The sequence below is a fragment of the Odontomachus brunneus genome, unplaced genomic scaffold (assembly GCF_010583005.1).
Source record: "Odontomachus brunneus isolate Ranch 3 - 2012 unplaced genomic scaffold, Obru_v1 Obru_scaffold_074, whole genome shotgun sequence".
NCBI classification, from domain to species: domain Eukaryota; kingdom Metazoa; phylum Arthropoda; class Insecta; order Hymenoptera; family Formicidae; genus Odontomachus; species Odontomachus brunneus.
The window spans coordinates 1,218,640-1,230,378 of NW_022639524.1; the positions used below are offsets into that span (position 1 = coordinate 1,218,640).

At 38.8% G+C, this 11,739-nt stretch overlaps 2 protein-coding genes across 8 annotated transcripts in view; one reads left to right on the top strand and one right to left on the bottom strand.

Annotated features, from left to right (window-relative positions):
• Positions 1-1,525, top strand: part of LOC116847112 (proteasome inhibitor PI31 subunit) — a 26,723-nt gene extending 25,198 nt beyond the window's left edge. For all 4 annotated transcript variants that reach the window (XM_032821755.1, XM_032821757.1, XM_032821756.1 and 1 more), the window contains one exon: positions 136-1,525. In XM_032821755.1, the coding sequence (XP_032677646.1) occupies positions 136-271 (136 nt within the window). In that variant the 3' untranslated portion in view covers positions 272-1,525. The remainder of the gene's footprint in view (positions 1-135) is intronic.
• The window catches only part of LOC116847113 (protein tyrosine phosphatase type IVA 1), a 31,166-nt gene continuing 20,122 nt past the window's right edge, over positions 696-11,739 (bottom strand). For 2 of the 4 annotated variants that reach the window (XM_032821759.1, XM_032821761.1), the window contains exons 2-6: positions 5,234-5,584; positions 4,611-5,099; positions 4,337-4,468; positions 4,083-4,249; positions 696-4,000 (exon numbers count right to left, since the gene is read on the bottom strand). In XM_032821759.1, the coding sequence (XP_032677650.1) occupies positions 3,889-4,000; positions 4,083-4,249; positions 4,337-4,468; positions 4,611-4,727 (528 nt within the window). In that variant the 5' untranslated portion in view covers positions 4,728-5,099; positions 5,234-5,584 and the 3' untranslated portion in view covers positions 696-3,888. Of the gene's footprint in view, positions 4,001-4,082; positions 4,250-4,336; positions 4,469-4,610; positions 5,100-5,233; positions 5,585-8,349; positions 8,584-11,739 lie in introns of those variants that run through there. The other 2 variants (XM_032821760.1, XM_032821762.1) reach the window with 2 other exon arrangements.

Sequence of the window (11,739 nt, forward strand, 5' to 3'; positions counted from 1 at the left end):
TATATATATATATATATATATATATATATATATATATATATATATATGCAGGGTGTTGAAAAAAAGGGTTACATATATGGTTATATATATATTTTATTCTTTTCATAGAAGTCTATGTATATATTCTTTTCGTAGAGGTGCGGTGCCACCTGGTGCGAGATTCGATCCGTTTGGTCCACCCGATTTAAACGTACCAAGGTCAGATCGTCGTAGACCCGATAATGACGACTTCCTTCCTCCGAGATTTATGGGTGATGATATGTTCATGTAATAAAAATAAATTGTACGTGCAACGTGAAGTAGGCCGTAAATATGCTTTTTATATATATATATATATATATATATATATATATATATATACTAATACGGCATATCTAATTACTTTGTAGCGATGATATACGTATTTCTTAATATACCGGTTATAAGAGAATGAGATGCGTGTACTATAAATATTCCGCTAGAATAAAATTAGAAACTTTATTTTTACAGTACACATCAGATTATAAGAATCATTATAAAACATCATTCTTTATTTTTTCACAAAACAACATCATTTCTGTTTTATTTCATCACTGACGTTTACAATGTAACAAAACGAGCGTTTGTTAAATTTAATTAAAGATAATCGTAATAGAGAGAGAGAGTAATGGGTAGGAGAAATTGCATTATGAAATTAAACAGTAAAGCAATCTTCGTTTAAATTGCGCTAACTCGTTACTTTTATTTTTTTTTTGTATAATCAATTTGTAGGGGAGTGATTGTTCTTATTTTATTACGTCGGTTCAAAATAGAGGATTTCTTTGCTATCTAAATTGTTCTTGCTTCGAATATTCACATTAGACACGTAATTAAACGTAAGTGATTTTTCTCATCGACGTGTGGAAAATTATCGTATTATTTATATCATCAAATAGCTATTGGAAAAAGAAAGATTTATCTTGATCGTAATTGCGATTACATTTCTTCTTTGAACGGTATTAATTTTTGCAGCGACTCGATTCATTTCTTCGAGGAACACAACATCCCACGCTCTTGTGTGTATTGTTTATAAATAGAGTTATTGCACAGCAGTATGATTTCAACATGTTAAATTGTAATTTAACATTTAACTTTTCAAATAAAACGTGCATAATTTTCTACACAGAACCGTTAGCATTTACATTTAGCATCACAGTTTGAACACCGCAATTATCGCTCTATACTATTTCTCAGTCTGTGCTTTTTTTATACACAAAAGGATAAACGTATCACAGATATAAAAAAAAGGCGAAAATATTTCATATTTATAGTTATTTATCAAATTAACTATACGACTTGAAGAAGTGAATCGGTGTGCAAAAGCAATAGCTAAATGATGAAAACAATTGCATGGTAACTTTTTTTTTGAGGTCACGCCTACTCTCTCGTACGATGCTGGCGTGCCTGTTTAAAAGGGGGGTACCATTTAAAAAGAAAACTCGTCCAATTGCTTTAACTATCATAATTAAACTAGAGGTGAACAATAAAAAGTATGTACTTTTGTATCTAAGGTTGGATCATCTTTTTTCTTTTTTACGAATATCCCTCGTCCCATCCTCTGGTAAAAAATATTGCAGTTTTTTAATATTACAAAAAAGGAGATGTACCAGATTTAGATTTCAATCCGAGTATCTGCGATCGTAGTGAATGTACTCCGTTGTGTGTTGTCACTCGTTATAAAACATATACGCGAGAACTGAGAGTCGCTTAGAAAAAGAAACTGTTCGCCGTTCATCTAGTAGTTAAACGTCAATCGATCGTGTCGTTTGTGTCTTGTGGAATAAGAGGTGAATTGCCGAGGCGATTAAACAAACGCATAATATATAACGATTCATTGTCGCGCGCTCTGGAAATACAATGATCGCGCATGCCAGTAGTGCTGTAGCAATTAAACTCTGTTGGTGAAACATAGTGTATACACCGACCAAGCTTGATCACCGCGTAACCGTCGTGCGATAGTACCATTTCCGGCACGCATCTATTGTTGAGCAGGGGACAACCGGAAGCGAAAACGGCGTATCTGTTTATTACAAAGAACGTACATTCACGTAAAATCAGCAGACGCGCGAAATGTTCTAAGTTATTATATTTAGTTTACGAGTGAATTTCTTTTTCTATCCTTTGAACACAGTTTAGTGTGGCGTACAGCGTCACTGACAATTTTACCAAAATAGAAGACGACGATGGCTTTACATAAAATGCTCGTGTCAGATTGAAAAATCTATTCCTTTCGTTTCCGACTAAAGTTCAGAGATATGCAAAGATTTTGGTGAAATTGTCGTTGAGCTACGATAAACGTGATATACAACTCTGGAGTGTGATTTTTTTATCTCGCGTTAGTTTCTCGTTATTCTCGAGTTATTCATTCTCGTCGTTCAAGTTAACGCAGATTCCAAGTCCAATAAGAGTTAAGAACATCCATCAGCGGTTCGGCATGCCATTGGAAATGCAACGCAATACATATACATGTTGTTCTCTTGGTTCTTTAAACTTGGACAAATTTTTAAAGAACGCGCGAGTTATATTTCCAAACTCTAACGCTTCATACAATTCGTGTCTCGAATATTAAAAAGTAAAAATACATTTTTTTTACAGATATATATGTAAAAGATACGCAAACCAAGTATTAAACAGTGTTCCTCCAACAATATTATGTTAAATACAAATTAACATTAGCCGTGTACTCAATAATTGACATAACAGAAAAGAGAACATTCTCGGCAAAACTGCAATGTTACGTTTCGCAAACTATAGTACTTGGCATTTTTCCATCGATCATCTTTCACTGTGGTATTCTGATTCATTGTATAATTAATTGTTACACCATATTCATTCGTTCTCATACCTTACAAAGCTGCGACTGATACATTGTATCAAAACCATACACGTTAGACATTTGAACAAAGATGCGCATCCCTCCCTTTTTTTACTCTAATTATATATTGTGAAGAATATATTTAAGATGCTTCCAAAGAGTGATATATTAAGTAGTCAAGACATACTTTTTTTTTTTAAATGGAATTACATGTAATCAGATTTTAATGTTTTGTTTTGAATATCTTTGTATGTGTCATTTACATGCCTTATAAACGCCTTGTTCATCTCTTGACTATACTTATTTGGAAATGTAATGTACAATCACTCAATGTAAACTTAACAATGATTCTCAAATTATACTTGTTAAAATTCCTATAAATAAAAAATATCCTATGTTTTCTACTTATTTTGCAAACGCAATATAATTTTCAATGATAATAAGAAGAATGATATAACGAAAAGCCGATACATACCACATGTGTTAGCTGATTACAGTTACAGTTGAAAATTTTTTTTCCTATATAAACCAATTCATAATGATTTATAATGAACTTCCGTTTCTCTCCCCTTCTCCCATATTAGGGAAAAATATTATAATGAATAATATGCGTGCGAGTAAAAATCTTACGTGTCATGATCCATATTTTAGCATGAATGAGTAGCAACAATAATCGTTCACGAATATTTTAAAAATAGTTATTACAGTTTTAAGGCTTAACTTCTGTCTTATCAATATTGATTAAGTATCAAAAATAAATACAGGATTTTCATAAAAGGAAACACAGCAACAATTTGAAGCAATTCATGTGTTAATGGCTTGTCTCAAAGTACATAATTGGACAGACAGAATGTGCCTCAAAATTGCGACTGGTTGATTGCAATTAGTAAGATGCAATTCTTCATCACGGTTGCATTTCCATTGATAGGCCATTCAAAACAGATTCGCTACAATATACCATTTGTTGCCAGGCGTAAAAACCTATACATTTATATCGATCGTGAATTAGTGACTTTTCCGTTTTTTTTTTCGTTTTTCGAAAAAAATCCTCCCATCTATTGGATGCAGCAGGAATTCTTCTGTCCGTTCTTGATCTTCAATCGAGACTTGGGACGATACTTTTCGAGGAAAGTCAACTGCTTCGCGTTTATGGCGCCTCGTCTTTTCCTGGAAACAGAAGGGTATCAATTTGCGTTCGTTAACGCCGACACAGTGCAATATGCGAGAAACAAGATGTGAAACTATTTACTCCCTGATAAGGGCAACGGCGTCTTCGAACTTAAGTCCAAGTTCAATGAGAGCTACCGCTACCAGAACTGGCGCTCTACCGAGACCTGCGACGCAGTGTACCGCTACGCATGCATCAGGCGATTCTCGGAATCGATTCTTCAACAATTCGAACCACTCATCCACCACCTTGAATTGTGGTAACAACAACAGTAAATTGAATATAATGACTGCTAACCTCCGTGACTCTTTTGACTTTATACGCGGGCATCTTACCTCGTTCGGTGGGAATGTACCGTCATCGAACACCAAATCTATCACATTGATCCCTTCTGACTTAAGTTCTTCGACTTTGTACGTTGGTTCGCAGACTCTCACCACTTCCTTTACATTGTGCTTTTTCAGTTCCTGTTGAGAGGAAGCGTTATGATGATATTTGTGTTTTAAAAGAAGAATAGAGAATAATATTTTGGGAGAATTATAACTACTAAGTAGAACGAATAAATACGAGCGACATGTTGCGAGCGCTGCGCGTCCGGCTTTTACTCACTTGAATAAAAGTATGGATGGTTTGATCATTGGGCCGATCGGTGATGAGGAACTTCATGTTTTTGTATTCAATTTCGGCGGGCGCCGGCCTGATATCCTTCACCCTCATGTTGCTCATTTCCTTCTTAACGGCAGATGGTTGTATAATATATCTATCTCCCCTTATTGTTTTTAACTCTTAAAAGATCTTAGAACTTGTCTCTTCGCGAGTCTCGTACGTGTGCCACACTATACGAAGCGACAAAGGCTGGATTTGACAACTTAGCCCATTAAATGTCAGTCTTATAAAGTTGCTTCTCATTTAACTAATAAGAATATCCCTTATTTTTTTACAGAGGACAGAACCGTGGGTTTACATGTAGACTTCGAGAGAGGTTGTCGGGGTGCGAATCTCGCCGAAAGGGTAAGGGCTACGTTACATTAGGCGGTGTTGATATGCGCTTTACTCTTCCCCACTTGAGAGACTTTCGACTATGACTCGGAAGATTATCTGAAAGCGGAAATACGAATAAGTTACGTAAGTGTGTTCGCGCGCTCAGATATTTTTACTTTCTCAATGACCGCGGTAATTGTATCTTCGTTTCTAAAACGGAACTTAGTCTCTATAAACGGAGGCACACTCACCTATTTGGCACTGGGTGCTCCCGTGTGACAGGTGCGCTCAGTAACTACGATGTTTGCATCTACTAATGTAAATTAATAATTGTTTCTATTAAAATTCTCCTACGCCTTGCGTGATGACTAGTTGATGATTTCTTTTTTCCGGCTCTCCCCGTACGTGATATTTCTCTACTTCAATGTTCGCCTTTCTTCTCTCTCCGAGATGTGTCTAACCCTCCCTCTCTCTCCTCGCTTCAACAATACCTAATAGTCCTCAGCGAGTACGGGCGTATCTCTCTATTTGTGTTGAGCCTGGCAGTATTCTGCGCTATCCAACTGAAACTCCATGTATGTGAGGATGCACTCACCAGGAAACTGCAACAGAGAATGATATATACCAATGGTGATATGAATGATACGTTCGAGTCGTCGTAAAATCTTCTCGCTTGCGCAATAACACGACGTTCTGTTTTTTTTCTTAGAAGCGCGACACGAGAGGAGAGCTGTATCCTCCGTTGTGTTTGGGCTTAACAATAGCGAGCCCTCGACGGTCGCAACGATCACGACAGATAGCCGAAAGTTGCATCCGATGCCAATTTTCGTGCGTGACGTTCCGCTTCTAAGAGCGTCCAACATTTATTTACCGTTCTTTCTGCGTCAACGTACACGATATGTTAGTCCACGATATGCTGAGAAAGCTCTACGATACGTGCCTTCCGACGAATCAACGCGATTTGGTTGCTCTCACGTGCGACCAGCGTGTTCTGAAATAATTTTTCAGCGGAAGCTTCGTGTGTACATCGTGAAGACGCCACTGTTATATCATAGGTCGCGGTATTTCCTAGCTATCATCCTATGCCAAGCTCGCGAGAACTACGTTCGACGGTGTTTGCGACGTAGTAGTTGCAGCGTCTCTAACGACGACCTCTCTCTCTCTCTCTCTCTCTCTCTCTCTCTCTCTCTCTCTTCTCCTGATCTCTTGTCAAGACCGATTTGCGAAAGATCCCTTTTGCGCAACGTCGCCGTCAATATGCAACGCGCGCGCGTGCTTGATTGATGGGAAAAAGTACGACCGGCCGACATTCGGTCGTACGTACCGGAATAACCGAAATAATTGGCAGGCGACGTGAAGGCACGAGAGGAGCGGACTTTACGCTCCGTGAAACACCGCCAAGGTCGAATCCATCGTGACGACACGCTACGAAGACCACGACGTCGACGTAGTCGTTGTCGTCGTTGTGTCGGGTGTACGCGTTTCGCCTGTATTTTATTTTTTCGCGTGTCAAAACTTCGCGATACAATTTTTGTAAACTTCCGCCTCTTCTCGCTCCTACGGAGTTAATTGCACATTTCAAGAGCGTCATGCTCGCGAATAACGAGGAGAATCGGTGACACGTGCGCGTCACGAGTCCTCCTTGTCAGAAGGCGTTCCATGCGTGGCAATTCACACACAACACACACATACAGCATTCAATGATAATGTCATGATAAATTCTGTCTATGCCAGGCAACAAAGTAACAGCTCGATCGCTCGGACGACACGCGATCTTCTCGGCGGACATTGAAGTGTCGGCCGATTCTCCCCGGCGAGAAAACGCCGGTGGGTGCGAATCGTGCAAGGACTACCGTTAGATTCGCAAAGGAGATCCCGGGGCGAAAAGTCAACTCGAGCCAGCCTACAAACCTACTTAGGCCGCGGCGCGTAAAGCAAACGCACGATCTCGCCGGGACTTGTCGTTGTATGGACTTACACGGGAACCCCCGCGCGCTCACGAATGTGCTGATTTGAACTTTGCACCGCGTCGACGAGCCTTCGAGAGCTCGCGCGCGCGGTATGTAGTGCGGCAGTACATATATTCGCGCGGACGTTTCCTTGGCGATGTTATTCGTATCTGTCGGAAATAAAACAAGAGCTAGACACGCGTGTTGGGACCGATAGTAGCAAAACAAAAATTCGCGAACGCGTGATATGCTTCTAACTTCGCCGAGGAGAAGGCGCAGACGTGATGAACGCGAATACGATAGTAGGAAAAAGACACACACACATACATACTTTCAACAGCTTTTTTCCAAGCATTTCAAAACGCAGCGGATGATCCAGTAAGAGAATTTGTTTTTTATCAATTCGCACAAGTTCTCTCATTGAATCATCTGCTACGTTTTGAAATGCATCGAAGTGTTTAGTCGACTGATTGAAGGTAGCGACACTTGTAGATGGAGTTTTGTATACAATAGAATTTGGTTTTTCAGTAATTCTCGGAAGATACATTTCCTATTGGATGCGATGCAAAACTCATCCGTGAGAAAGTGTTGCCACAGTTAATCAGCCGCCAACTATTCGAAAGTGTAGTTTCAGTACGAACACTTCTTTTTCCAATATATTTTAGAACGCAGCGCCGATGGCCCCGTAAGAGAATTTGTTTTTTTATCAATTCCCAGAAGTTTTCTCATTGGACACATCTGCTACGTTCTGAAATGCATCGAAAATAAAGCGTTCAAACCGCGTCGAGCGAAGCGTGCGCTGAGGAAAAAAATATCTAACAAATAACAAATATTTATTCGGTGGATACTAATAAGATGTTTACTTATACCAATACAAAATATTGTTCAGATAAGAAAATATACATTCTGTTGAAACTTTAGCCTCCTATCATGACAGCAATTGTTTATTGTATTTATAAATCAAAGAACCTAGATTCAAATGAATATATTATTAATATTTAAATGCAACGTCGTGACATTCAAAGTGGATCTGCGAGGAAACGTCAATTTCGTTAATTGAAATCGTATATGAGGACAATTAAGAATCATGTCAGCTTGAACGTTGATGTTCGTGCCAAATAACATTTATTAGATAAATGAAGTGCATCTCGGAATCTATTAACCCTTCGAGAGAGTACGAGTCAGCGTAGAGCTAAACGTCGAACAAATATTCTTTATTCTACAGACCTTCTTTTCTCTCAGAGCGTGCATCGCGCGAATGGAATTCTTTCGATTCACGCGGAAGATCACCGCGTGTGTGTTTTACAAACAGTCCAACACCATTGTCACGGATACACACACAGCCACAGATGCATAAACACAACCGTGTATGGTATGGTGATGTGCCATGTACACACGATGTGCCGCTGCGTACATACATTTACGTTGTAGAAACAAACGAACCGGCTAAGTTGTTTCGTATGCGACGACGATGTGTTCCCTCCGCTCGTTCGCCTCGTTCGCTCGCTCGCTCGCGACTAGACAGAGAGAAGGAGAGATTCGTGACTTCGAAAGCGATCGCGACTGATACGAATATTTCGAGAGCTCATGTGTCCATCATCGGCGGGAAGGCATCATCGCGACTTGTCACAAGACCGCGATGCGTCGGCTGTCCTTGCGGTAAACAAAATTCTATTTGCAGAGTTGCGTCGCGAGCGCCTTCGGACGGCCGGAGCGAGGCGCGAAAAGTGAGTCGGCGGAGAGAATCGTTCGTACGTGGCGATTCTATCGATAGAACGTGAGATATATAGGTGACGGGATGCTAAGGCGCGAGACAACAGAGCGGAATGGTGGAGCGCGAGATAATGGAGCGGAAGATTCCGTTTCGGAGAGAATAAGAATTTATCTCCGAATAAGAATTGAGAGGATGATCACGCGAGTTTGGACGCCGACACTGGAGTGAAATAACATTTATCATACAAAATGGAACTTTAATTTTAGTTTAACCCTTTATAGGGCAAGACTCCTTGGATATGACAAAGGAGTTTTTTCTGTTGAACATCATTAAAATAGTCCTTAGAGATATTTTAATATCATTTTTGAGGCCGAAAAAATGTTTTGATAAGAGATATCAACCGGTATAACTGTTGTACCAGTGACCATTCAGGAAAAGCGTTTAGAATCACTCCCGATTCTCTCGGTCAATTCTGTGCTGCTGCACGGAAAAAAAGGTTTGGTTGAATTAACCAAATATCTGGTCGAATATGAACGATCCAGAAATTCCGATTAAAGTAACCCAAATTCTGTTTAAGTTAGCAAGATTTTTGGTTGACTTAAACAGAATTCGGGTTACTTCAATCGGAATTTCTGGATCGTTTATATTCGACCAGATATTTGGTTAATTCAACCAAACTTTTTTTTCCGTGTGGTAAAACTTATGTACCAGTGCCCTATAAAGGGTAAATTAATTATTAATGTGTGGAGAGTGTAATTTGTTCCATAACATTTTTATCTGACAAATATTATTTAAAACATATAAGACAGAAAATAAGGCATGTAAAATAGGAACGAGCAAAATAAACATTGGCCATGCAAAGCGTTTAGCTCCACGCTGACTCGTACTCTCGAAGGGTTAATAGATTCCGATGCACTTCATTTATGTAATAAATGTTATTTGCTACAAACATCAACGTTCAGGCTGACATGAATCTTAATTGTCCTCATATACGATTTCAATTAACGAAATTGACGTTTCCTCGCAGATCCGCTTTGAATGTCATATCGTTGCGTTAAAATATTAAATTGAATGAGTGTCCGCGCAAAAAGAACACTCGCGAGTGGCTCACCTAATTCGTCGGTGTGCAATTAGCGAGAAGCACACGCCACATACCGTGCGCGGACGAGACGGGACGAGACGGGAAGAGTAATCGTGGGTCAGGAGTCAGGACGGTTATATACAGTTGCGAGCGACGTAAGAATGTCTCTATTCGCCACGAGAAAAAACGCGACCGTCGAAGGAAGATTCTCTTTTTTCTCATATTTGACGTCTCTCTTCTCGCGACTCGGCAAGATGAAATACGTTGAGAGACGGCTGACACGGAATGCAGATTCTCGGAAGACGTATCGGTAGCGAGCTGCGATTTACGTCTCGCGAGCGTGGAGCGCAGGCATTGCATAATTCGCGGACGACATCGACGAATTTACGAGTCGCGTGTGCGTGCGTGCGCGCGCGCAATACGCGCCTCCGTCGTTGAGAAAAACGAAAGTCGTAAATCGCTCCGACGAAAGTAAAATACAAGGCTAATCGCCGTTCCTACCGGTTTTACCGGGAAAGCGTCGCGCGCAAAACAGATAACTTTGTCAAGCGGAAAAACGGGGCCGCGCGAGGGATTTTTAATATCCTGCTGTGCACGCGGAGTGATCTAACAAAAAATAAATAAAAAGAGGAAAGACACAGCGGAAAAAACCTCTAGCAGAGGGAAACGAGATACGCGAAATTCCTCTGAAGCGGACAGCGTACGGAAAAACGTGAGCATAAGAAAATTGGCCAATCATAATCGATTATTCTTGGATCGTGTGAGGAATCAACGACTGTGGTTGGTCGATTTGCTTATTGCTCAAGATTTTTGGCTACTCGCCGCGGCCATATTAGATTGTGACAATAGATGCGAGAAATGACACGCTGAAACTTCTTGCGTGTCATTTGAAATAAGGAAATATTTGTACGAAAAAAACACTTCAGATCGCTTGAACATACTTCAGTAAAATATTCCGGAAACTATTTCTTGGTAGTCAATAAATAGTTATGGAATGAACATGACAAAATTATGAAGAAATGCAGGTCAAAGAAAAGGTTGCTAACGTTAATTTCACGGTTATTTATTGATTGTCGAAGGAAAATTATAGTTTCTGTAGCATTTTATAAGTATACTTAAGCGATCAGAAGGGTTCTTTTATACAAATATCTTTCTATTTGAAACTAAAGAATTACATAACGCAATGATACCACGCCGCGCATAATATATGACGAGTATTTCATAGTAAGAATTACTATATAGGATATTGTAATCGAGAGAAAAAAGAGGGAGAAAAAAATAGGTAGATATTCCACAGTAATTCACTATCTTTTCATTTCATATGTGCTAACTTATATATCTCAGGAACTGAAATATACACAATATTATACAATATACAATATTAAAACACTTGTATTTCTAACAAAATCTGTCATATTTCTAGCAAAATTACTGTGTTCTTTAGCAAGACAGACATTTTACTCACTTATTCTTGGACTACTAAAAACACAATAAAATTGGAAAAAAATTAATATGAAAAAAAACTATAATATACTAAGGACTAAAAGATTTCTGAAGAAATAGAGAAAAGATTTAGACATAACGTCATATATAACGCAAGAATTTTGAACATATGTTTTCTTTCGATGTTATCAACCAAGAATTCCATGGCTTAAAGTTTTGCGTGTTTACGTTTTTCTATGCATTTTTCTATGTCTAAATCTTTTCTCTATTTCTTCAGAAATCTTTTAGTCCTTAGTATATTATAGTTTTTTTTCATATTAATTTTTTTCCAATTTTATTGTGTTTTTAGTAGTCCAAGAATAAGTGAGTAAAATGTCTGTCTTGCTAAAGAACACAGTAATTTTGCTAGAAATATGACAGATTTTGTTAGAAATACAAGTGTTTTAATATTGTATATTGTATAATATTGTGTATATTTCAGTTCCTGAGATATATAAGTTAGCACATATGAAATGAAAAGATAGTGAATTACTGTGGAATATCTACCTATTTTTTTCTCCCTCTTTTTTC